The 27818-nt window shown below is 36.6% G+C and overlaps 1 protein-coding gene across 2 annotated transcripts; it reads left to right on the plus strand.

Annotated features, from left to right (window-relative positions):
- Positions 1-296: 296 nt before the first annotated feature.
- Positions 297-27818, plus strand: actr3b (actin related protein 3B). 2 transcript variants are annotated; one of them, XM_079863824.1, is made up of 14 exons: positions 297-443; positions 538-589; positions 1323-1378; positions 1737-1861; positions 3500-3610; positions 3988-4083; positions 7170-7277; positions 7440-7583; positions 7972-8145; positions 8234-8326; positions 11909-12034; positions 13278-13361; positions 13450-13565; positions 27482-27818. In XM_079863824.1, the coding sequence occupies exons 2-13, from the start codon at positions 543-545 to the stop codon at positions 13543-13545; spliced, it is 1260 nt and encodes a 419-aa protein (XP_079719950.1). In that variant the 5' UTR covers positions 297-443; positions 538-542; the 3' UTR covers positions 13546-13565; positions 27482-27818. The 2 variants fall into 2 exon arrangements, with proteins under 2 accessions (XP_079719950.1, XP_079719949.1); XM_079863823.1 differs by lacking the exon at positions 27482-27818 and having other exon boundaries at positions 13450-16140.

Raw genomic sequence — 27818 nt, forward strand, 5'->3', positions numbered from 1 at the left:
ATCTACCAATTTATAGACCTAGGTACGTCTGCCATTAAAGCTGTATCGTACGGTGAGTTAAGAAAGTAAACAATCATAATGCGCCACGCGCTGCTGCGGTCTGTCACAGGCACTTTGCCAGCTCGTGAAATTACGGAGCCTACTATGGCAAAAGGTTTAGGTCATGAATATTAATTACGCCATGTTGACGTTCCTTAATAACCTTCCAGTAGCGAACGTTTTATATGTATAGTGGCGAGGGCTTGGCTCGTGTTGAATATTAATAATCCAGCCTTTACCATAGTAGGATTGGAAATGTCTCTGTCAGCTCTGTGGATCGTGATGAGGCAGCGCGAGTGGATCCAGCATGTTTCTATTTTCTGCTTTCCCTTTGACTCGGGAAGTAGTCGCGAAAAAATAACGGTGCAAGCCATAATCAAGGGACAGTTTACATCGCGGTAAAGGTACACCTGACAACCCTGTAAACGATCATGGTTTCAATGCAGATGACGTCGTTATTGTTGTGACATGCGGATATGTTTGTATGCTTGTATCTAGTGCTGATGATGGCAGTGCGGCCCCCTCCATGCGTGATTGACTGCGGGACAGGGTGAGTTTGTTTACTGTCTGTCACATACCGATAACCTTTCCAGTGTCATTTCTGCTGGACTTCAAATATTGAAAAAAAGTCAAATATTGTATGTATGTGCTTTTGCAGACTATCTAAATTTAACTAAATGCTTTGCCATACTTTGCATTTTATTACTCTCTGTGTGATATAACACATGATTTATTGCAATGTTTTTTTTTCTTTTTAGGTAGAAAACATACAAAATTCTACAGTCTGTTTTTTTCTAAACTTCTTTAAAATGCTTCTGAATAGTTGTAATCTATTTTGATTTGGGTCAGGAGGATTAATTCACAAATTTGGAAGAGTGATATGTGAATGTTTATGACAAACAAATGCTTATATCTGGTCTAGCTGTCTGATGAATTCAGACTTGTAGCACTAGTCAAATCAAATGCAGAAGTAACAGTATTTTGGTGTGTAAACATAACATAACAAACATAACATCTGCATCTGAAAAATAAAGAGGCTCCTGATATGGTTTTCGGTATTATCTGTGTTTTCATATAAAATATGTTGGTCTTTATTTAATTGGCTGCCGTTTCAAGACATTAATCAGGTGCATTATAGCGATACAATAAACTTCCACAGCTGTTATCTGAATATGGAGAGACCGTGTACTCACTGGAAATACTGATTGAAAAATGATAAACAAATAGACCGTACAGGTTCATTCATCTCATTCATGATGATGATCACTGTTCTTCTTCTCCAGGTACACCAAGATTGGTTATGCAGGAAACACGGAGCCCCAGTTCATCATGCCGTCCTGTGAGCTGCATGCCAGTTGAAGTTGTTAAACGCACAGCGGGACAGATCAGAGAAGCCTAATACTGCATGTCCAGCACTCAGATCCAGGATATAATATTTGGATCCCGAATTTAATTAAAAACTGCCTTAGGGAACCACTATTTTAAGCTATTACAAAAAATCTAATTTGCTGTAACCTCAATATACTGTAGACTCTGAGCCCGTTAACAACACACATCCTTTCATAACACTTATTGATTGTGTTGCTTTTGTCAAAGGATACTGTCAAATATCATATGTGGGTTGAGTTTATTTTATATGAATGTGCTTTGTGATTTCACAGCGCTACAGTAAGCTGATTGTAGTGTTGTCACTGCAGGTATCGCGATCAGAGAGACAGCGGGTGTTGGAGATCAAGCACAGAGACGTCTCATGAAAGGGGTGGATGACCTCGATTTCTTCATCGGAGATGAAGCCATTGATAAGCCAAACTATGCAACCAAGGTGATCAGCTGTGATATGTACTGCACTGTACAATCTACCTCAGGAAGTTTATAAGCATATTTGTTGAGGCTTAAGATGGCCATATTTCAGCAAAAGTTCGAAATAAAAAAAAAGGTCCATTGTAAATAGCGTTGAGATGAATGAAGCACAGCTTACACAGAAGTCACTTTCAACACATGAAACTCACATGCGACTTCCTTATAGATTCCTATTGAAATGACTGGATTTCCCAAGAGTAACAGGACATATGCAAACACAGACGGAAATGATAATGCTGACATATTACATACTTAAAGACCCCATCAAATCAAAAGGTTCTTGAGCTTCTTCTTATATAATTCTAGAAAAAAAAAATCATTAAATGTATGAAAGTGTTTGAAAATGCCAGTGCAGCAGTGGTTCAATTATCAGTAAGTGTAAAGCTACATCCAGCTTCTCAGACACTGCCTTGAAAAGGTTGTCTTTTAAAACCCAGCTTGAACACGGAGACTTGAGAGGTGAATGGTCATTCTGAAGGAGTTACAGGGTTCAATAACTGAGAACTGAGAAGGGCCACCGGTCAACCATATCAAGAGCTTGACATAATACCGAGCTATATAAAAGACAAGCACAAAGAAACCATTGCTCAGCTTGCAGTGCAAGAAGAGCTTTTTAAAACCATGTTCGATTAGAATTTGACACTGTCAACCACAAAAACCCACCATACCAGCAGTAGAGTTTGGTGGTCCCTTGTGAAAAAAGAAGTACATTTCAGCATACTTAAAGTATGATGACATTGCAATTTAGTACACTTAAAATATATTGGCATCAAATATTTAACTTAGTAGAGTTCAAATTATAAACAAGTACTTTACATGTGCTTTAGTACTGTATGTTAGTCACCACATCAAATAAGATGGATTCTTTAAAGCACAATAAAAGATTATTAAACCATAATGATTTAAAATGTACTTTAAATTAAATCTTTTAACTTTAAAAGTGTACTTAAGTGTGTTAAGAAACATAGTCATGAAAGTGAACTCTTTTATTCCATTATGTACCTGCATTTTGAAGCACACTACAAATGCACATATGATTTATTATGCACACTTCTTTTTCACAATGGGTGGTCTCATCATACTGTTGGCTTGCCTTTCATCATCAGGGACAAGACATCTTTTTGCAATAGAAGGAAAAATGGATGATGTAAACTACTTGAAGATCCTGCAAGAGAACCTGATTTAAAAAAAAAAACTGACACATGAAGTTTGTTTTTGGAGAACAAAGATAAAAAAGCCAAAGAAAAACCCTACATTTAGAAACCCCTACAGAAATTTCTTATATATATATATAAAAAAAGATTATTCGGTAATCAAGTACTCGCAAGCGACTGTGATTAAGCTATCTTCACCAACGGTGAGACTAAAATATATAATAAAATGTGTGAATACCACCTCATTCTAGATTAATTGAGCTCTATTATTATTTTACTGCTATTTGGGACAATAATGTGCAATCATCATATTTCATAACTGTTGCTTCATCTGATGAGTATATTATTCCCAACTTTGTGTTGTTACGGGGACAAAAGACAACATTATCTATGACTAGAGTGATTAAGAATTCATGTAATGTTCCTTTTCTCTGTGTATACATTAGTGGCCCATCAGACATGGTATTGTTGAGGATTGGGACCTCATGGAAAAGTTCATGGAGCAGATCATATTTAAATATCTCCGAGCTGAGCCGGAGGACCACAGCTTCCTGATGGTATGTCGCCTGTACATTCTTAAAGATGAGATAATGAAGTGTTTGGCTCAGTGATTTGTGAAACAGATTCTTCCCATTGAAAAACAGAGGAAGCACATACATAATTGAAGCTACCAAATGAAATATTTATTGTTTGCATAATGATAAATTATGCTGCTTTGTCTGTACCAGAGTGCAACAGTGTTTTCATGTCACAAACAGGACGTTTCCAGTGTGTCTTTTGCATGTGTGCCTTTGTCTCACTGCTCAACTTGATGATGACAAAACACTTTTTATATGCAGTAATATTTTACATTACAAAAGACCACATTTAATTTATTCAACAGGTCTTTTGAGTCTGTTTATCCTGATGTTGCAGTGCTGTGTTTTCTCCTCAGACAGAACCTCCTCTAAATACCCCAGAGAACCGGGAATACTTAGCTGAGATCATGTTTGAAACGTTCAGTGTCCCAGGACTCTATATTGCTGTTCAGGTAGACTTTTATGTTTAAATACTGTGTTTGAAATGACAATAATGTGTAAAATAAAATCTTGTCAATTAATTAGCATTTAACCCTTGTGCATCAGTTAAAAAAAGTTACACATAGGTCCATACCGGACAAAAACGGTCATAAAAATTAAGCTTGGGAGCACATACCTAAGTTTGGTCTCATTTTGAAGCCTTGCCAACAGAATGAAAGCCTATTAACAAAGATTGCATCATTTTATAGTTAAATGCCTGGGACTGGGATTAAAAATTGCAGTTTTAATGGGTTTCAATGGGGACATTTTTGTCCTGAGTGGAACTATTTTGTGTACCTAGTGAAAAATATATTTATTAAAGGAAATGGGGGTGAAATAATACAATTCCAATAAAAATACATACCTGTGCCAAAATGTGTGCAGTTGGCATTAACACGGGCAAAATTATATATATATATATATATATAAGAAAAACCTGAAAAAAAATGTCCATAAGGTTGCACAAGGGTTAAATAAAATGTAACCCTCCTGTTGTGTTGCGGGTCAATTTAAACTGCTCTAAACACTGGCTTAACAATTTATTTCTGCAATTTTGTGACTTCTTATTTAGGGTTGTGAATGTGCATGCAAAGTTTCAACACATAGATGTGTTATGGAAAGGATTTACAAATTTTGGTTTCCAATCAACCCTGAAACCAGTGAAGAGTCAGGTAAAAAAAAAAAAAAAGACAAAAAAAGGCCTCCTTGGCCGATGCGGAACAGGCAGAATTCTCAGGAACGGCTCTCTTGGCTGACTCGGAACAGGCAGAGGAGGTGGGAGTGGGAGGCAGGGCGGGAATATCGAAGACTCAGACTATCAGTAATTCATTGCTGGGTGACGAAACAGGCTCAGTGCAGGAGGGCGAAAGAGGCCGTGTGCTAACATTTGTGCTCTCCTCCAAATCAAACAGTTCAGCACATCCACATCAGCCTTTGTTGACGGGACAGTGCTCCGCACCATCCCCTCATATTCCACCAGTGTTCTCTTGGTGATGGACGATGTTGCCGGCTCACGCACCTGTTCAGATGTGTTAAGCCGTATTCGGACGGGATTAGTTTTTACAAGGGTAGATGGAGTAATGTAATTTTACCACAGGACATCTGTAATAATGCTAATTCGCACAGGATCAGAAATCTCAGTAAAACTAGCAGAAGTGCATGGGAGGGGTAACTCGATTTACGAACAGCCTTCACCTTCCTGTCGTCATGTGCGTATTACGTTGCTTCCTGATATCACATGCGCAAACACGTATAACCTATATTTATATATAAAATAAAAAACAGGTCTGGTCGAATGATGTATTAAGTTAAAATTGGATTATGTTGGTAAAAGGCAATTACCTAACGCTAAAAGAAGTTTTGTGCCTCTAACAAGTGCTTTCGACCTTCTTTTTGATCGGAATGGTGTGGAAAACACTTGAGGTTTGTCACAGTCCCACCACCTAGAACACAACTGAATGCTTTTTCAAGCACCTCCATACTTGAAAAACCACGGAAAACTACTTTTAAACAGGAAATAACAGAATATTTACGTACATATTTACAGCGGATTCATTTGCACGGGATTAGTGTTACCTGAGGTCATTTTTCCAGAAGGTAAAAGTCGTTGTAATCTTTACTGACATTGTCCGTAATGATTACTGAGATGGTACATTCAGACGGGACTAAAATCACTGAGAAGCTCTGGTATTAATCACTTTACCCCGCCTCTCCATGTTAAACCAATCCCATCCAAATAGGGCTTTAGGTTCTGGTTCTGGGGCGATAGATGGCTCAGGCGTTGGCTCTAGCATCACGGCAGGGTCGGGCTATGTGCCCGCAGTGGGCTCTAGCTTTATGCCCTTTGGGACGGTGGCGGCAGATGGCTCAAAGTGCACAGCGTGGACTGTGGTTAGATGATTCTTCACCTTTCGACGATGATAAAGGGGAATCCTCAGTGAACCAGGACCCAGTCCACAGACTCCTGGAAGCATTGAGCCCTGCCCAGAAAAACACACTGAGGCTGTTATCATCGTATAGTTTAGCAGATGGAGAAGGTCTAAAAATATGTCTCTCGAGGGAGCGGTTCCTCTGGGATGGGAGGAGGATACGAACAGCCACTAGATCCATTTGTATAATCTGTTTTTCTGCCAGCAGTGGTTGCAAAAATAAAGGAAAAGAGCTTGATCTATTCACTGTAGTGATGATTTATTAACAAAAAAAAACTCAAAGAAACAAAATACTCAAGAGTACTTAGACTAGATAAACTGGAACAAAACAACTGATAAATCAGATAAGAACAGACAAATGAACTGAACAAAACACAGGGTTTAAATACAAAAGTCAAAATAATCAACAAAATGAACAACAAGTGCAACTGGTAATCAAATCAACAAACTCAAACACAGGAAACAAAATTATGTATCCAACCCACCCAAAAACAGAAACTGACACAGATTACCCATAACATAACCGTGACAGGAACCTACACTTGCTATAGTGACGAATGCAGCATTAACTCTCATCTGACTGATAGAGACAGTTTGTTTTATACATTAGTCTTGGCAGCATTAATAGCAAGTCAACTTTCAACTGAACCATGCACATGCATTTTAAAAACTTACATAATGTTCTTGTGTATTTAGTTCAACTGCTCAGGTAGTGTCAATAGCATGACCCATAATTTCAGTAATTCGCACTTTGATAGCATACAAATATTTCTGCACATTATCTTTCATTTGATTGTCAGTCTCTACTTTTCTGCCATGTCCACTCTTTTCCATCGCTACTGTTATTTTATACTGTGTGTCTTTAGTAAATCCTGATTGTACTTTTTTAACGCCAAAAAGGGGGTTTGCACTGATGCAAGCTATTTTTAAGGCTGGTTCAAAATGTCAATATATTGTTTGTTTTAGTTCCATATAGTTCCATGTTCCGTTTTGTTACATGTCACTGATCTACAGTCTGCAAAAATCTATCCAAGGTAAACTTTGGGACCATTCACCCTGGACAAAGTCTTGTATTCTGCATGGAATATTTTGGAAACAGCAATTTATTTATCTGTGTGGCCATTTTTCAGGCTGTTTTGGCATTGGCAGCATCATGGACTTCAAAACAGGTTGGAAAACGAACACTAACAGGAATCGTGATTGATAGCGGGGATGGGGTTACTCATGCCATACCAGTGGTAATCAACACAGATATACATACAATGCTATGAAAAGTTATATATAAGGCAAAAATGCATGATTTTCATTGTATTAGATCAAGTGGCATCTGCAAACAAATGCTGCTGGAGCTTTCCTCAACAATTTAGATGGCTGATTTCTGTTTGTTTGTTATCTCTTAGGCCGAAGGTTATGTGATTGGCAGCTGTATAAAGCACATCCCTATAGCAGGAAGAGACATCACCTACTTTATTCAGCAGCTGCTAAGAGATAGAGAGATCGGCGTTCCTCCAGAACAGTCACTGGAGACCGCAAAAGCTGTTAAAGTGGGTAATAGCAGGGATGATATTCCTTTCTCTGGCATACCTCATTCTGATTGGTTAGTCGTGACATTGAGTGGTCAAACATTTTTATATAACGACCAGTAAACTTATATTTCACATTTCCTGTCCAATATGACTGTCCAATGTACAGTCAGTGCAGAGGTTCTGAATACCTTGTCTGGGTTCATTTTATTAGTATAGCCAGTAGACTGTGCATTACTTAGCCTCCTATTTCTCTCTTTTCACATGTTCAGATTGATATGATGTTCTGTAAACCCTTAAAATAATAAAAAAAATCAGTAGTGTCACACTTACTCTATCATATTTATATGTAATACAACTTTTGTACTCCTTATCTGTATTACTCTCTTGTTTTGTTTGCTTTTTTTAGGAAAGGTATTGCTACATCTGTCCAGACATAGTGAAGGAATTCACAAAATATGACATGGACCCTGGCAAATGGATAAAACAATACAAGGGAATCAATGCTATCAGCAAAAATGAATTTCTAATAGATGTCGGATATGAGCGTTTTCTGGGACCAGAGATATTTTTTCACCCCGAGGTAGAAATACCACACTTTCTGAATTATTCAACATGTATACCCAGAATGACCTTTGGAAACTGTAGTAAAAGGTCTTTTCACTCTGCAGTTTGCCAACCCAGACTTCTTGCAGCCCATCTCAGATGTAGTGGATGAAGTCATTCAGAACTGCCCTATAGATGTCAGAAGACCACTTTACAAGGTACAGTACCAGTATTACCATGCAATTCCAGTGGTTCTCTTTAATATAAATGCATACAATATTTTGGAAATGTTATTATTTGATAGTGAGGCTTGTTGAGGAGCCAATATTCTCAATGGCGTCAAAGTTGACATTCAATCAGTTGACAGAGAGTTTACTAAAGACACTCCACACTTCCAAAGGTGGTAGAAATGAATAAGAGGTTCCAGCCTTGAACTAACTTAGGATACAGAATCACTAGTACTTACAGTATAAGCATATGGAAAATCAGATGATGACATTTGTACAGGTTCTGTTAACAGTACAGATAATTCTAGCAATGTCCAAACATGGTACTCTGTTCTTTACGCAAATTAGATTATCAATGCATTTCTTTGTGAAACACAATCAAAGATGTTTTGAAGAATGTTGTTAACCAAACAGTTTTGGTCATCATTGATTTCCTATTACTATTATATACTACAAGAGGAGGGTAGTTTTACCCCTTCACGTTTACTTGATTTTTTAGCTTTAGTGGAAAGGAGTTTTAAACTCCACTCAGCACTTTCAAAAACTTGAATCCTGTAAAATTTGCATTACATTAGAGGAAATGACAACTGCAGAATTTAGTAAGTTAAGTAATTAGTGACAACAGCAGAATTTAGAAAGTTAAGTTATTAGTGATTGAGTGAATGAGAGATTGCATTTGCACAAGATAACTGCAGATAATTTAGGCCAGCCATTGACATGGTATATTTTTTTCTCACAATTCTGAGAAAAAAGTATCAACTCGCAATTGCGACACAGAAGGTTACAGTGTGCACATCCAAAAAAAACAAAAAACTTTAGAGCAGGTGCTTGTCCAAAAAGAATGAAAGGACAGCACACTTCAAAAAAGAACAAAACCACTTCAAAAAAGAAATGGTAGAAACTTTGTTTGTCTATCAGTAATATAGTTTGAGAGCATCGTGGCAATGTGCTGCCCTTTTGTTCTTTCCTACAGTCACAATACAATTGTGTTCTGTTCGTTTTTCTCTGTTTCCCTTACCTTTATACTGTCTATTGTTTAATCAATAAAACAGGTTAATGGGAGCTCAGCACACACCCATATCTGTAAAAGAAAGGCACTTCATTCATAGAAAATGACAGTCATTCTTGCATTTCTTTAAAGTGCACTTTGTTCAGTCACCCCTTTGACTGCATATTGCAGTTTTTGTTATGGTTTATAGTTTTCATAGTGAGATCAGTTCTTTTATTTGTCCAACAGGGGTCAGTGTGTTTCCACTCTGTTCACAATTAATCTAAATTGTCTGATCCCTGCAAATGGGACTGAACCAGTATCCATGTCTATATCTCACAACTCTCAGCCTGAATAAATAGTCTTGACAAATTCAATTATGCACATTTATAATTAGTGCACATCTACATCACTGTGCACAGAAATGATTCGTATTTGCCTATGAAAGAAGCTTCACTATGGACTATTTTGAAGGAATTGGACTGAATTTTTAGTTTTATTTTATTTAGTTTTATTTAATTTTTTGCCAGCATTTCTTGAGGTGTAAAAAATCTTGGCAGCAAAAGCAAACTAATCAACAAAGGCCACTGAGCAGCGATCGGCTCATCTAGGGTTGTCTCTAGAAATTACATCAGCCATCTGTGTTAGAGAATGTTACTTCTTAAATTAACATATTACAATATTGTTTTACTTACTATTTTTGCATTGTTATTTTTTATTATTACATTACTTTTGCATTAGTGCAAGAAACTGAAGTTGTCTCTCCTCTATAATGAAAGCTCTGTGTTTGGCATGTAGACATATTTCATTATTGGAAGTGTTATTTTTTGCTATGAACAAATGTTTATTTCCCCGACATAGATTGCATGCAGTGACATTTAGGCTATGCCACGAAAACTTTGTTCTGACAACTGCAGAGTTTATGGCTACCCAAGCCAGTTCTGTTATTTCCTCTACAAATAACAAGTACTACAGGATTTCACTTGCAAAACCTGGAATTATTTTCATATACTGTATCCTCAGTATTTTTAAGTTTTTAAAACCAAATATTGGAGCGGGCTGAAGGAAGTTACAAAAGAACTACAGTAGCCATAATGCTCACACATACAATAACAATTCCCATCACGCTTTCAGACCTTAAATATACCGATATTTCTCCCAGCATGCAAGGGAGATTTTCAAGTGCTTTTTTATGCTTTGGACTATATATAGAACAAAGTCAATGCGAAACATATTTCGTTTACACATGTTCACACTTGATGTAGGATTGAGTACATGGATTGATTATCTGCCATTCAAATCTGTGAACTGTAAAACCTGCATTCAGAGGAAATATATTTACATATTCACATAATATCTACATCTTGCGATGGCCCTGAAATGATTGCTTTAAGCATAGATATACATGAGCTGGTCATGCAAAGGACCTCACAAAATGTAAAGGCTGTTCTGTGCCTGCTCAAAATTCAGTGTAAAGGCGTAATACCACATAAAAGCCAGACTAAATTATGCCTTCTCTGACTGAAACTAGTATAAAAGTATGCAGTTGTAATTGCAGTGTTATTGTATTTATTCCACATTTTAGCAGCATTAAATTGTAAAGACTCTTCAGAAGCACTTTTGGGCCATTTTTGCAGTTTAAATGTGACATTATTTGATTATCCTCTGCAGGGGGGAATCAAGTCTTCAGGTAGAGAAATTAACTATGAATAAATTGAATTATGAAAATTTAGTTTTAAGATCACCAAAGAAAAGAGAAATAAGGGAAATAAAGGTGCACGTCTCTTTCCAGCTTCTGGTCTGCATTGTACTGTAGATTGAAAGCTGTTTACCTCAGTGAAAGTGTCCACTACCACAGTCCATCCACTAAACTCATCAGTAAAGATGGAGGAAGCCAGCCTTTTATTCCCTAGATAGAAACCAGCATGTCCTAATCCAAATAGCAGGATAGCTCTCCTCAAGTTCGTTAAGTGAGGATTGAACCCTCAGCCCTGTAATGAAACTCACATCTCCTGCAGATACCCTGTTATAAGCTGACCTCAGTCAGCCCATGGTCATTTATTCCCAGCATGCAACTCTGCTGGCCTTTGCCGACAATGTAACAGTAGTTTATTGCAGAAGTATATGTGGGAAAAAAAGCTATATTTTGGTTTTATTTATTTATTATTTTTAATTAAAACACATTCTGTGGATTATACGATTTATAAGTGGACAAATACTGAACTATTATTTGTTTCCACAGAATACTTGTTTCCACAGAATTGCATTTCTTAGAATAATTTGCTATTACCAAGGTGGTTTCTTTTTCTTTTCATTTCAGTGATTTAATTTCTGCAGTGTTGTGGGTTTTTATTTTGATTTCATTTTGATTTGAATAGTTTTTCTCAGCATAGGGATAGTAGAGTGGTGATGCTTTGTCTTTGTCATAATGAGTCCATTCAAACAGAAGCAAATTTGTGCATGTTTATAGATGCTTTTGCTTCAGTTTTTCCATGATTTATATACTTGAGTTATATTAACATAATGGGGGGGGGGGGGGTGAACATAATGAAAACACAGATATATCAGAATTGTGTGTGCATTAGAACATTGTCCTGTCGGGAGGCTCCACCATGTTTCGGGACTTTGGTCGCAGGCTGCAGCGGGACCTGAAGCGCGTGGTGGACGCCAGACTCAGACTGAGTGAGGAGCTCAGCGGCGGCAGAATAAAGGTCTCATCTCATTAATGTCTCAGAATTTCTCACCCCACACTCACAATCATCATGTGTTGTAGTGCGTTTTGGATACTTACTCTGTTTTAAAACTTTTCCTTTTCTTTTTTCGCACACAGACGATAACATTATCAAAATGGATCTGTAAAAAGAAAACTACAAAAAATGTTGTATTATGTATGCCAGGCCAGTAGTTGGCGATGTCACTTTGTAAAATAACACTACCCGCCTTTAGACCTTATGCACCAGAGAAGCGAGGGCGCCGCCATCTCTGTATATTTCTATGGCGCCGCTGTCCAGGAGTAATTAGCTTTTGAAGTGGATTTACTTAATGTAAAGTTAACGAAAGTTATCATGAGGACTGTGATGTTTAAAGCAGATGACTTAACAAATATCAGTCGACCGGGGATATTTTAAAACGAGCCGTTCATTAATAAACATGCAAAATCGCTGTGAAAATACAGACCGGAAGTCAAAAGACAACGAGCGCAGCGCTGAAAAGGGGCGGGGCTACATAAGGTCTATAGACTGAAGATGTTAAACGCATGCGCATGACATCACCGGTTTCACAAATTCAGATTATAACAGAGATTATAACAGTATTTTTTTTTTTAAAGTTTGCATTTTCAGGCTAAAACGCATAAAAGTTTTTCAGTTTTTAGTTGAAAACAGTGTCGTGTACACAGCCCCTTAACTATCCTGCTTCTTATAATGCCTCATTTTCCCCACATTTTTTTTTTTCTCTTTCATTTTTGTAACAGCCCCGTGAGGCAACATTGCCTGGAAAAAGAAGTGGTAAAAAATAACATCATAAAGCATATCGTTACATTCCTAAAAGAGCATACATAAGCATTTCAAAGTATATGCATTTACTTGGATTCCCTTTACTTCGCTTTTCATTTCAAGTGTTTGTAAATTTTGAGTGGAAATATTTAAAATATAATGGATACATATTACACGAGTAGATATACAGACACAAATAAGCTGGTAAAACAAAAAATTGTTTTAATGCATAAAGTAATTGTCTGGTGCCTTTTATTGGATGCTTAATAAAACATTTAGTCCCGTAAGAACATAAAAAACAGGTATTTGTACATATAGTTGCATTAGTAACCTTATTAACGTTGCAAGATGTAATTAACTTCCATAAATTCTAGATCCGTTATGTATTTCCTAACATGTTTTTAGAGACGTTGTTGAATGCATAGTGAAATTCTTTGAATACATCTGATTCCTCATCCAGCCCAAGCCCATGGAGGTGCAGGTAATTTCTCATCACATGCAGCGATATGCCGTGTGGTTTGGGGGATCCATGCTGGCTTCTACGGTAATGCTCACACAGCATTATATGTCTCTTTTTTGAATATATTTATCACTTAACCACTGATTCATGTCCCTTTCTTAACATTCTGTAGCCCGAGTTCTTCCAAGTCTGCCACTCTAAGAAGGACTATGAGGAATATGGACCCAGAATCTGTCGCCACAACCCTGTCTTTGGCATCATGTCCTAGTGTTGGTCGTGCACCCCGCTGTAAGCCTAGATATCAATTCAATCGATTTATCACCTCACCATACTACACTTTGATTGCCACTCCTCTTTGAAAAGGAATAATTCAGGCTTTGACAAGCTTAGAATAGAAAGAACAAAGCTTTTTGTCTATCAGTGAAAATGTCAAAGCCAGGCACAAGGGTATTATGTGGATTGGATCTGGAGACTTGAGGCTTGGGCTTTGATAGCAAGCGCTGAATGTTCAATATTGTAAATGCAGCAAAAGAGAGGAATTGAAGAATTGCACATTGATGCAGGTGAAGCTATGCAGTGGGGTCTGTTTACTTTGCCACTCATTTCAGTTTCTGTGTTGGATTTTAAAGGAATAGTTAGAAAATATTTGACAATTCTGTCATTGTGTTGTTTCAAACCCATATGACTTAGTTTTGTCAATGAAACACAAAACGATGTTCAGGAGAATGTCCAAGCTGCTTTTTTTTTCATATAATGAAAGCATGCTGTGACTAGTGGCTGTTAAGCTCCAATAATAACAATACTATTAAATTTGTGAACAAGGACTTCAATTTTGCTCTGTTCTTCCATCAGGGCCCAGTTGTTCAAAAGTTTGATCAGATTTCGGTTTATTGATTGGGTCAAATCTTGAAAATGGGTTGTTCAAAATAATAAGAAAAAAGGATTCTAAAATTGGATTAGATCACATAATCCAATCTTGGTTTTGAAAAAAAAAAAAACCTTTATTGTCCTGATCTCAGCAGAAGGGTGCATTCAGGATGGATTTCAGGAACAGAATGTAATAGAACTTGGTCAAATATTACAATGTTTGTAACTTTGACACATTTACAGCTGTCAAATTTATAGCATATTTATAGCTGTCAAAACGCATTTAATTTTAGCTGTCATGCTGTCATTTTAACTGTGATGATCATTAGAAATGAAGCAGTCAAAAGTAGTTTCTAACAATTGCATCCCTCATTGCTTGTATATTTGTATTTGTTTGTTGTGGATCAGATGAGGGGTCTAATGGTCTGTTCCATGACATGGGAAATTCGCAGGCCCCAGTAGGAACTTTTAACTGGAACGCCTCCTCAAGTAGGATTTGTGACTGGGGAAATCAGGGGAAGCGCAACAACCCCGACATGGCTGCTCAGCTCATCAACAATAGTGAAACAGTTGTGAAATATTGTTTATTAGCACTTCTGTTTGTCGTGTCTCAGTAAACTCAGTGGTCCGCACAGTACTATCCAACCTCTGTGGACATGATACTTCAGCAGTATCTGTGCAAAATATAGCTTTTTATGTGTTCCATCCAGCCATTTTATGTGGATGCTGCTGAGTGTTCTACCAGTTGTTTCTTACATAGCTAGTAGCCTACATTGTGATATGTAGTCCCATTTAGAGCACTGGAAATCCATGCTACATGTACGGCATGTCATAATTACCGTTGTCTCAAGATGACAACACGTGACGTTCTATTCTTCTGTTCATTCGGCTGTTCACGTCCTCAGATTGGGAATTATGCGTTTCTATGGGACCACTAGTAACGCCTAAATGAATCTGAAGCAGTCAGGTGGTACAAGGAGGACCTCTAAACATCAATTCCTCAACAATCCATCAACAATTCCTCAAAACATCTTACAAACTGTAATTACGAGTTCTATGAGAATGTGAACGCTTTTTACAAGTTGAAATCATGTAATTGTGGTAATTACGACATGGTGTGAATGCACCTCCAGATCAAGTTTATATCAGGCTGATTCAATCCAATGTTGCTTTCAAAAACCAGCACAAAAGTAAGATGGATTAACTGATCCTGGATAGCAAAACAGGGGGTTTCTAAATCCAGATCATTCTGATCCAGATGAAAATCTTTGAACAACTGGGCCCAGAACTTATATGGTCAAACAGATGGTTTTTTGATGCTATTCTGCTGCTTGGAGCTTGATAGACATGATCATTAGCTATATCTCAAAACTTTTCCTTTTGTGTTGCATGGAAGAATGTTCATAGTTTGAATGACAAGGAGTGAGTAATGGTTTTGGACACTACTACGAGTGGCTGTCCCTTCAAATTGTGCACTATGTAAAGGTACAGGGGACAATTCCAAGCACAGCCCGAACCTTCCAGGCAGGCGTGCTGGGGCAGGGTTGGACAGGATTGGGAAGATTTTTCCTGTGATCTGTATGCATGTAGGTGCCTGAGATTGTTTCGTATCAGCAGTTATGAATGAAAAGCAGAATGTCATTGAATTGTACATACATAGAGTTTTCTATATTATATGATGGATTATTTGAGAATTAGTTTATATTTGTATTAAAGTGAACATGGATTTGTGGGCAGTCAATTAAAATAACTATGAATTTGAAGCAGTACAGTATATTCTTACTGGATATAGCTGATGTAAGTGGAAATATATATAAAATTATTTTTGTCCAAAAGAAAATGTACTTTATTTTATCCAATAGCACACTATTTATGTATGTTAGTTCAACACATTGCAGTGAGAAGCATGGAGTGTGATACCTTAGCAACCATGTTTACCAAGAAAAAATATGCAGTTTAAGGCTAATGTGAATTAAAGCTCCTCTATCAAACAGTTCCAAAGCTTTTTTTTCTTTTTTTTTACACTTCTCTCCTTCAATCTGTCTTTTCTCCCACCCTATTTGCATCTCATTTGGTTGCTTTGCTTAACACATAGTTTGAATAGGTGCTCTATTAAAGAAATAGTTTACTTTCATAACTTTTTTCTTGTTTATAATTCAGACTATAAAAGCTATACTCTTCATCTTTTAGTACAAGACATATTTATTTGTTCCAAAAACAATTGTAACATAAAAGTACATTTTATTAACCCATGTTATCTCCGATAGGAGCACACTTCAAAGTAATTTCATTCACTTATAAGAAAAATGGCTCTAAACAGGACCAGATTAGAGTTTTTCGGTTAGTGACAATAGTAAAACCGTTTTTGGTGCTACGCTCTTAAAAATCGATTATTTTATTTGCATCGATTGTTCCAGGAAATCCTTTTAACATTAATGGAACCTTTCAAAGGTCATTTATAGTGGAAAAGATTCTTTTTAGATTGTAAAAAAAAGATTTTTTGAGAGTGTAAATATCCCTTGAGAGTTTAAAGAACCTTTTTAGTAATAGTTTATTTTCATATATATATATATATATACATACATACATCTCATTCTTATCTCACACTTGCTGTCATGTTGATCTGCATTCAGATTTTTGCAACAGGACGTTTTCTATGCTATAAAATATTTCTTTAATAAAAAAAAAAAAAAAACATGAAATATCTTACCTTTCAAACAATGTGGAAGCAAAACAACCTTATACAGCTGTTATCTTTGCAAGCACATATACTATTATTTAGTTCAATTTCTGCAGTCTTTCTTTTATAATTAGCATCAAACAAACAATATACTTCTTATTCACAGTGATTAAAGAATATTTAAATGAAAAGCTAAAAAAAATTATTGCACAACCACCAAATATGGCCATTTGCAAGTATGTAAATCGCCGTTAAACAAAATAATAAGAAAGAAGTAGTATGGCACGCTCAATCCGTTGCTCTGTTGAGAATGTCTTGTGTTTTAACCGTGAACATACTCAACATATCTCAAGCAAGGTTTGGGTTAATCAACTGAGAGTTCAGGGTGTTTGACGGTAAGATTACCTTGCTTTCTGGAATACCCCCCTGGTCTTATAATACAATTTTAAAAACAACAACAGCATGGTACTTTCATTAACATAGCAAAAAAAGACAATTGACATTGAACATGAATAAATACTTGAAGGTATAAAACAAAATAGAAACACAAAATAAATAATGAAGGCAAATTTTCAGTAGTTGGATGGTTAAAGAACCTTTTTTTTGTTGTTGTGTTTTTGCTTTAATTATTATTAATATTATTGAATAGCGTTCTTCTTTGTATGCTACTGATTTTCACAAGCAAATATGCATTTAAAGCAAAATGAAGCGGTTTAAACCTTTACGATTTCCCATAGCTGTAGTTAAGTAGTTGCCTGTCTGTGCATCATTTCTCCTTTTTCAGAAGGTTTTCTAAAAGCTAATCCCCTCCTATGAACGTCAATTAACACCTCAAATGTATTTGCTTCTCTTTGCTCATCTGACTTCATACTCGCCTTTGATCAGACACAAGGCTCCGCGTGACAGCTTGTCGAGAGCTGCCGGTAAACTAACATTACCACAGGTGTGCCTGCATTTGTTTAATGATAGCATGATATCACTGGCCACAGCCAGAAAGAACAGTGAACTTTTGAAGCACATGTCAATAGGGATCTATTTATTGTGATCTTTAGAGTGAGTGCACCTTCAGAAAGAAGTCTTCAAGGTGGAATTACCCTCAAATGTGTATCTTTCATGTTTATTTCTAGAACGTTTTTCATCCTTTTGAGAGCACTCACCAGTTTCTCATAAGATAGAGTGCAGCCTGGCCTGGGTAAATCAATAACCTTAGTGAAAATTTGCCTGTCCTGTCCCACAATGAGCATGGGAAATCATTTAGATGTTCCAAAGACATTGTGCTATTTGTGACAGAACATTTCCACACTTTGTTTTTTACATTTCATCATTTATTAATTCTAAAAACATTACAACTTATCTCCTACAATAGGTTTAAGGTCAAAAAACACTTTAATTTTCTCATAATATACATTGTACATCACCTGAAAACGGTTAATTTGAAGATTCAGGGTGCGTCTCAATCAGCTCCCTAGCTTCCCTAGGTCATGAATCAGTATATCGTGTAAATTCGGGGACTGGTAAGGACAGTAAAGGACACTGGCTCACTACACATTGGGACACTGATGACCATATTTCCAGAGACATTAGGCTACAACATCCTCGTTCTTGTACAACATCATTACTGGTATTTACAAACAGCAGAACTGATATCTTTCTGACATTATGTTTAATGTTATTTAATGTTATTTAGTGAGTTGGCTCATGTGATTTATGTATCGCACTTCAAAACTTCCGTTAAGGGACTTGAAGGATTTTGTGATTGAGACAGCCCTTAAAATGGCCGACTCCCTGATCTGTGCCCTGACTATTGAACTAGGGAGCTGATTGAGACGCACCCTCACTCTCTCTTAACCCCTCCTTTCCACCTACTCTGCTCTGATTGGTCAGATGCATGTCGGAAATGAAACGTCTATTAACATATCTGCATTTCAGCTCAGGAAGCTTCCTCAGTGCTTGAAACACAGTGATACGAAAGATGGCATCATTTTTTCATGTCAATTCCAGTGCAAGTCTTCATCCTTTTGAATTGGATGCTAAGTGGATTCACAGCAGTGAAAACAGCTTCTTCTTGACATGTTGACAACACAAACCAAACTCTTTCAGGTCCATAGGCTGGCATTATGCAAATTTATTCAACTGCTATGTAGGTTTGTAACAGGTGGTGAGACTGGGAGTGCTGACAACTCATTTCAGCAGTTCAGAATTGATTATTTTTAGGAGAAAATAACTTTATTTGTCTTGCACTTTGGTCTTTAAAACTTTGCAGACCTTTTACATTCACAAACAGCTATATTACACACTACATTAAATGTAATATTCAGAAAATAGGGGAACTTTAATGAAATAACATTTCAAATGTTTTACATTTATCTAGTCAGGGACAGAGAGCAAGTATGTGTCTAACATAGTTTGGCCTTTTACGCGAGGGTCAGTGTACAGTGTGCCTGGTGCGAATTTTGTCGTCAGATGAGTATGCGCACCGCCGGCCTGTTCAAACTGTTTATTTCATTCCAAGAGAGCTTTTTCGAACTCTACCTTTTCGTTATGGACCAGGGGCCGTATTCACAAAGCATTTTATCTTACCACTAGGAGTACTCCTAAATCCCACTAAAAGATTTTAGCTAGGAGTTTTCTCTTAAAAGTTATTCACAACGCCTTTCAGACCTACTCTTAGTAAAGAAAAATGACAACTCCTAAACTAAGAGTGAGTCTTCGTTGCTATGGATGACGTCATTACTCATGCACGAGCTTGACTGAAGTGACCACCTTGATTGGCTGATGATTGTAACGCGGGAATGATTCCAAACACCTCCCCTACGATGATGAGTGACAGGTGACAGGTCTGAGAATGCGTGCGCTACACAAGTAGTGCGAAGGACGGAAGATGATGAATAACTGAATAAATAGCCTAAATGAATAAAGAGTAAGGCAAAACAAATAGCCTAGTAGCCTAATGAAACATATGGATTGATGCAATATCTTTGCAACATTATTGAATTAATCTGTCACTATATGCCTCTGCCTACGTTTGCAAAGAGAAGAACATTTTAATTTGATTCACAATGAAATGTTACAATTAGTTTACATGCAATGAGTAGCCTAGTTTTGGTTGTTGTTGGTGGCGTTATTGCATCCCTAGGTATGCCTACAATGCAAAATTGTTCCCTCGTGATTGGAAGCTCCTGTAGCCGCCGCATACGCATTTCAAAATATCGCAACGTGAAATGCCACAAAAAGCTGTTTGTGAATAGGTCTTAGTGAGTTAGGAGTCCTCTCGACTTCTTTTAAGCTGTCCCAGGCTTAGGTGCTACTTTTAGGGCTAAAATGCTTCGTGAATTACTCTTAGTCAAAAAAATTAGGAGTCCTAAAGTTACGAGTGACACACCCATTATTTTTAGGAGTTGCTCCTAAATTCGCCAGTTAGGAGTTACTTTTAGCCTTAAAATTCTTTGTGAATACGGCCCCTGGACAATATTGATGGCTGTAAACTTGACTTGGCCTTGTAGTCAGCTGCTTCTGTGTTTTCAACCTCAGTCAGTAATCTTATACTGTTGTTATTTGTTGTTCATTGTTAAGAGTTCTTTTTGTATGCCTATTTCTGTTATTTGTCTCAATGCCAGGGGTCTAAGAGAAAGTACTAAACGGAAGGCTTTGTTCCTGTATATCAAATCGTTCAAGACTGATTTCTTTTTCAAGAGTCCCACACCATTTTCAGTGGTACTGCTTTTTGGAGAAATCACAATGACGTTTGGATGGCTCACGGTTCGGAGCATTCAGCTGGAGTTCTGACATTGAAAAACCTTTTTGCTGAGGTTGTTTTGCATCATTTAGCGACCCAAATTGACATTTTATGCTAATGGTCATTTGTTTAAATAATACTGTGGGAATACTCATTAATATCTATGGTTGTAATTCTCATGAGAATGACTTACTGCTTGAAGCGATAGAAGAGAAAATCCTGCTGTTGCTTAATGCATACCCAAGTGTCTTAATTTTCATTGGTGGGGACTTTAATATTGTGCCTGATAATAAACTTGATAGGCTGCCGCCTAAACAGTCTGCCTCTACTAATTCTAAATTAAAGATATTAATGGATAAATTTGATATTACCGATGTTTGGAGGGAGAAATTTCCTAATATTAAATCCTATACTTGGAGTAACAAAAGTTGCTCTAAACAGTCCCGTAGACCACTGGCTTGTTTCACAATCTGTCAGGGATTTTAATGTTGCTGTTAGCATTCTACCTTCCCCTATGACTGATCATAAAACAACTCTTATCCAATCCTCTCTATTTTCAGTTTTTTTCTTCTTCAAGACCTAGAGCCTCTTATTGAAAGCTTAACTCTTGTTTGATTAAGCATGACCAATTGAGATTTGAGACCAATATTTTTTGATTGAATATTACTGGATCAAAGCACAAAAGGAAAATAAATATGGCCTCAATTGGGCTTCTTAAACACAAAGTTAGCAAATGTGCTAGAAATTTTGGCAGCCATCTAACTAAACTTAAAAGATGTGAAGAGGAGAATGTCATTTCTAAAATAATAACTCTTTATGGTAAAACGCAGGATGGTTTGTCAGAAGCTGAGTTAGTAGAATTTATTGATCTGCAAACTCAGTTAGACTCAACGTATAAGGCAGAGGGTTCTTTTATCCGCTCTAGAAGAATGTGACTAGAGCAAGGAGAGCAAAGTACAGCATATTTCTTCAGAATATAAAAGAATAATTCTAGAAATGTAACTATTAACTCTTTAAATATCAACGGTACTGTAATTTCTGATTCTAAGGAAATTGACGCATTTTGTGCAAACTTCCTTTCTAATCTACTAGTCTAAATATTGCAAGGACTCAGTGTAGCCCCTCCGGTTCGAACCGCATGGGAGGCGGGCGCTCTAACAAGGAGGCAAAAGACATCAGTCGCTAGAGCGCCTCTTGAGATTAGGGGAGTGAGGTTTACACGCACAGCTCTCACTGGCCTATGTCTGTTACATCAGCTTTGTCCTTTTTCCAGTCTTTGAAGGATGTTAGGTCATTATCTAAAGAAGATAAGATCACCTGAGATAGTGATATATCCATTGATGAAGTAATTGAGTCTATTGAAGCTCTTAAGAACAATAAATCTCCAGGCACAGATGGGCTGACAGCCGAATTCGACAAAACTTTTGCTCTAGATTTAGTTCCTTTCTTGCTTGAGACTTATTTGGAGAGTATTGCTTCTTACAGGGATTACTTACTTTAAAACCTAAACCTAAGAAAGATATTCTAATCTGTTTGTTAAACTGTGATTATAAGATATTAGCCTTGTTACTGTCTAAAAGACTTTTTGTGTTCTGGGTACAATGATAGATGAAACTCAGTCAGGTTTCAGGCATATTGTCAACAATAAACGCCTTGTTTTAGATTTGTTAAACTATTGTGAACTGATTAGAGATAAAAGTTTCCTTTTTTAAAAGATTTTTATAAATCCTTTGATTCCCCTGAACATGAACTTATTTTACAGACCCTGTATAAGTTTAGTTTTGGTGATTTCTTTTGCAAAACTGTCAGAATTTTATACAAAAAATGGCAACTGCTCAATTAATCTTAAATCCGGCCCTTCTCCAAGGTTTAATGTGTTTAGAGGGGTTCACCAGGGTTGCCCGGTATCACCTTACTTGTTCTTAATAGCTGCTCAACTCCTTACTTCTTCTCTGTTGAATAGTCAATTACAAGGGATTAACATAGCTGATAAACTTATTCGTATAACCCAATTACACCACATCACACTCTTTAAAAAAATAAAAAATAAAAAAACGGATCGCTATCGCTCTTAATCTTATCAAAGAGTTCTCTAAAGCTGCTGGTCTATCTTTGAACTTAAATGTGAACTCCTTTCCATAAAGTATTGTTCTGCTCCATTCATATTCCTGTTGAGTCCCAAGTTAATTATTTGGGTGTAATCATTTATAAGATGAATGCGAGAGGAAAATTAAACTTTGATCCAGTAATTAGTAAAGCTAAGAAAAAGTTAAATTCCTGGCTCCAAAGAGACTTGTCTTTACAAGGAAGTGCTCTCCTCACCAAAGCGGAGGGTGTTTCTATAGTCTAGATGGGATGTACCCAAAAAGTGAAAGTGAGGAGCATTTATGGGTACAAGTTGGGAACCGGCCTACCTTACATATTTCAAGGGTGCTGAATCCAAAAAAACTGGTTCCCAAGCGAAATTTTGAGTTTTTGACCTTCTAATTTGCATAACAAAATGGCCGCCAAATTGCCCATCTTGCTCAGTCGTTGGACCATTTTCCCCTAGTTTAAATATATATCTATATATAAATAAATATATATATATATTTATATATAAATATATAATCCCCTATAAATCTATTGACCTGGCCTGGCCTTTCCATGTGGACAAATAAGTTTGTGTAGAGGTTGATAGAATACTTTTTGACTTCTTTGAAAATCTGTTGTCATAAATAGCTTTAAACATAGGGGTCTTCATTTTCTTGACTTTGCTTTGTTAAACAATACATTTAAGATCAATTGGTTGAGGCAATTCAATTATTCTGAATCCATATGGAACGCTATTCCCAAATTATATATTTTCTCAAGTTGATGGTCTCCCCTTTCTGTTAGTATGTAATTATAATATCTCTAAATTATTAAATTTCTTTTGGCCTGGCATGTAATTTACAAACAATTTCTTCAGATTGGTTTAATAATATTCTTTTGGTTTCTCAACTTGTAAACTCAATGGGAATTTGTTTTTCTTTCTTATTTCTAAATTCTTAACTAAATATTGTATTCCTGTCACCCCATGAGACTTTGCCAGAGTTTTGGATGGAACTATTGCACTTTTAAAGAACTTTGAAAACTCTTGATTCTTTACTCTCTTCTACATCTTGGGCACATCCTTGGGAGAGAGTGTTACGACCCGGAGGCCTCAACAAACTGGAATTGGAAACCAAAGATGCTTTTTTTTATTCACAGAACCACAAATGAAAGCACCACTTCAGATGTGAACAAAGGCCAAAACAACAAACAAACACCAACCAACTCCTAACAGAAAATCTAAATTCCCTATTAAAAGAAAATACAATAAAGTACCCTATCTCCCGATCTAATGAAATACAGGAGAAAAACGTATTTACAAAAGAATGGCGCTCACCCCCTACAGCTTCCACATGTGGACAAAATATTTACAATACTTTACAAAATATACAAAAAGGAAATGAGATTGACAGCCACTTATCAACTCAAAGCCAAATATCACACTGCCCACAACAGGCAAGCTAGCAGTGACAACACACTGTAGCAAACACACAATAGCACATGTACAATTAAACAACAGGAAATCACAGGTTGAGCAGAGCTCCCTCTTCAGGCACTCCAGATCCTGTTATAGAACCTTTGGTCCCATTAGCACCAATCACATCTGGAGATCACTTTGTTCTCATCCAATCCTGTGAAAGAAAGGGCAGGACAAAAGAGATAGAGAGAGATAGGGAGAGAGCAACAAACACACAATAAACATTACAGGACGTAACAACAGCAATAGGGAAGATTTGCTTTTTGTCCAGTCCCTCTCTCAGGAATAAAAAGTCTTTCAGGACAATATTATTACTGTCCCTTCTGTAATATCTTAATGGAGTAATTTTAAAGATATTCCTTGAAAGAAAGTGTGGTCCTTATTTAAGGATTTTAATATTTAATCACTAATAAGGTTAAGGAGGTATCCTTTAAGTTGTTACAGCCAGTTTACCCTGTCAGTCTTTATATAGCTATATCAATCTTTATCTACTTTTTGATATACATTTTGTTTGTTTGTCCATGCTTCCTTATTAGACAATTTTTCTTTGGTTTTTAATGTCTTATTTGGATTTTATAACTCTGACAAGAATCTATTTTCTAATAAATCTGTTTATTTTTCTAGCCAAGGATTTTATAAGTGCACATTTTTGTCTGTTAAACCTCTTTTTTATGATTTTCTTTGCAAAGACTTGAAATTTTATATAGGTGCTATCTCCTCTACAAGCAATGGCAACGCTTTAAAATCCTTTATGTTGTTCACAAAGTATAATATGCTTTTGTACAATATACAAAAAAGGGACTCATGGGATTTTTTTTTCTCTTCTCTCTCTCTCAAATTTAATTTATTTTAATTTATATGTTACCCCTGGCTCAATCTTTTGTTTTTGTTTGTTTACTTTACTGGTGCTTTGACAACTGTTTATAATTATATTATTATTGTTAAATTCTATTTGCTTTCATTTATCAACAAGGTGGCAACCATGCCCTTGGGGCGTCGATTCACAAGGTAGTCAAAGAATAACTGCATAAACAGAAAAGAACAGACCAGAAAGCATGCAAGCTACAGCGATAATGGAGGCCTACATAGATGAGAGATTGGGCGAAGAGGTTAGAACAATTTTTAGATGGATGCCGAGGCTTTTTAGGTCGGGTAGAATCTGCGATCTCTGACCGAGTTTGTTTGCTGGCTTCCATGGCTACAATAGGCTGTGTTTCCCACCAACTGGCAACTCGGGTGGTGAAAAAAATTTGGGTAAATTGGCAGTGGGCGAGATCACACAGACCAAAACAAAAATAGACATTCGGACACAGAACGCACATTTCAAAGTAAAATAGCTGGCTGTAGAATTGGTTTTCATAGGAAGAAAAGTATGTGAACTTAGCATGTTTCCTAAATCTCTAACATATTTTGTTATTTGTATGCTTTAGTACAGTTAAAAAGTTACATACAGCATCTTTAAAGGTCCCATGACATGAAAATTTCACTTTATGAGGTTTTTTAACATTAATATGAGTTCCCCTAGCCTGCCTATGGTCCCCCAGTGGCTAGACATTTTGATAGGTGTAAACCAAGCCCTGGGTATTTTTGAGAAAATGAAAGCTCAGACGGGCGAATCTAGAATCTTCCCTTTATGTCGTCATAAGGGGAAAGGTCACCTCCCCTTTCTCTTCTTTGCCCGTAAAGAGAATTTGGCCCGCCCATGAGAAAATGAGCTTAGCGAGCGCGATATTGTTTTTTCCTCGAGAGACATCATGGCTTGCAAACGAGCGAAGCATGGCAGTTGCTCAGTGTTTGGATGTACAAATGAACACAAAAGTATTTTTTTTAATTCCTTCATCCGAGCCTCTGAAGAACCAATGGGTTATGTGAATTTCTGATGTGTAATTGTTCAAGTTCAGACAATCTTTCTCTCAAAATCATTCAATACTGTTTATGCATCAATAAATCAAGCCAGTGACTAAAATATAAACTTCACGTCGTTTCTCTTGGTAGGATGAAAATAATCTTACTTAAACTGTGATTAATATATATACAGAAAGCGATCAAAGAACATTCCCTTTCCAATCGCCCAAGCTGTCAATCACACAGCGCGAGTTTATCTGGACACTTGCCAAAACTCGTTATGAAATCAACGACGCTGTTACACTGCACAATGAAGCTCTTACTGTACTTACCTCATGTTTGCATTGGTGAAATCATTAGTGAGAGTGCAGAAACTATGATATGATAAGATGATAAGATCTTCATTCAACGCGATCAACAGGCTGTCATCTGCTCAATGCTCATCACTGCAAACTTTTATGTGATGGGAATAGATCTAAATACTTAAACTTCTCACGATTCGTTAATCTCCATAGCTGTAATAGTAAAAACGTATAATAGCTGTAATAGTAAAAGTATTCGAGAGAGTTCCACATGTAATGCTAGCTATTTCATATGCAAGCATGTCAGCCAATCACAGCAGTGGGCGTTTACACTGAATTCTCACAGTAGACACGTCCCTTCAAACAGAGTGTTCAAATCAGAGGCTAATATGCCTTTTATTTCTAAATTATAAAAAATTTTGATCTTAAAAACATACTAACATTATAAGGGCACCCCAGGAAACATGATAAAATCCATGTCATGGGACCTTTAAGAATCTTGATTTTTATTTATTTATTCTGGTGTCACAATTTCCCTCTGCATGAGGCATAAGGAACAAGGCCAAATCTTTTTTGTATAATGACCATATTTCAAATGACTAATTGGCACCATCTTGTGACAAACTATAGCTACCAATTGTAATAAAAGGCCTCAAAGCACAGTATTAATTTTGAGACAGGGTGAGCATTACATTTTTGATAGATGGCTAGAAGCTCAGGTGTCCTCATATCAAGAACATGAAACTGTGTAGCTCAAACAGTAGAGCATGGCACTATGGCACAACGTCAAACCCAGGGAATGCATGATCTGACATAATGAATACCCTGAATACATTGTAAGTTGCATTGGATAGAAGTTAACAAGCAAAGTGGGAATTTTTAGTTTCTCTTTTTTCTCTTTTATTCAAAATATAATCTTTAATTGACGTAAAATTATGTGAAAACATAAATGGAATAAATACAATATATGTGTGCCAAAATGATAATTGGATGATATTCAGATGACAAAAGTTATTTTGCATTACACATTATTCAGAATTAATCAAATAATGTGACTGTTCAGTAATTTGTTAATTATATCAGCAGTATGTCACTGGGACAGACACAAATGGCATTGTTTCCTGAAATTGACTTATTATTTCCCTGTAGAGACGTTCTGCTGATTTGATCCTTAATTTGTGTTTCACACTTTCCAAATATCCTTTTGTTTTTATTTTCCTGTAGATCTATGAGGTGGTGGCTCATTACCAAGTCACCCAAGAGCTGGAGGTCGTATCCAATTAGCACACTTTACCCTGAGCACCAACAGCACAGACAGATGTAATCATACTGTTTATGTTTGCACATCTCGTATTCTTATTCTAGGAGTTATTCATCTTTATGTCACATGTAATATGGAGGTTTACAGAGACATTAGATTAAATGCGCACAAAGACCAGTTATCATCAAATAAAATCAATTATCATCAAATGCTTTGCACTTTTTTCAGTTTAAATATTTTTCTTATGTGTGTACATTAGAGCTGTATGATTCTCCCATAATTCTGAATAAACAACTAAAC

Source organism: Squalius cephalus, assembly GCF_949319135.1.
Source record: "Squalius cephalus genome assembly, chromosome: 25".
NCBI lineage: Eukaryota > Metazoa > Chordata > Actinopteri > Cypriniformes > Leuciscidae > Squalius > Squalius cephalus.

What these genes read in the sequence shown, in the direction of transcription:
- actr3b (XM_079863824.1), top strand. Translation starts at nt 543, where the DNA reads ATGATGGCAGTGCGGCCCCCTCCATGCGTGATTGACTGCGGGACAGG. An exon ending in TTACTCATGCCATACCAGTG is followed by an intron (nt 7,278 to 7,439) that starts GTAATCAACACA and finishes GTTATCTCTTAG; the next exon opens with GCCGAAGGTTATGTGATTGG. An exon ending in TCAGCGGCGGCAGAATAAAG is followed by an intron (nt 12,035 to 13,277) that starts GTCTCATCTCAT and finishes TTCCTCATCCAG; the next exon opens with CCCAAGCCCATGGAGGTGCA.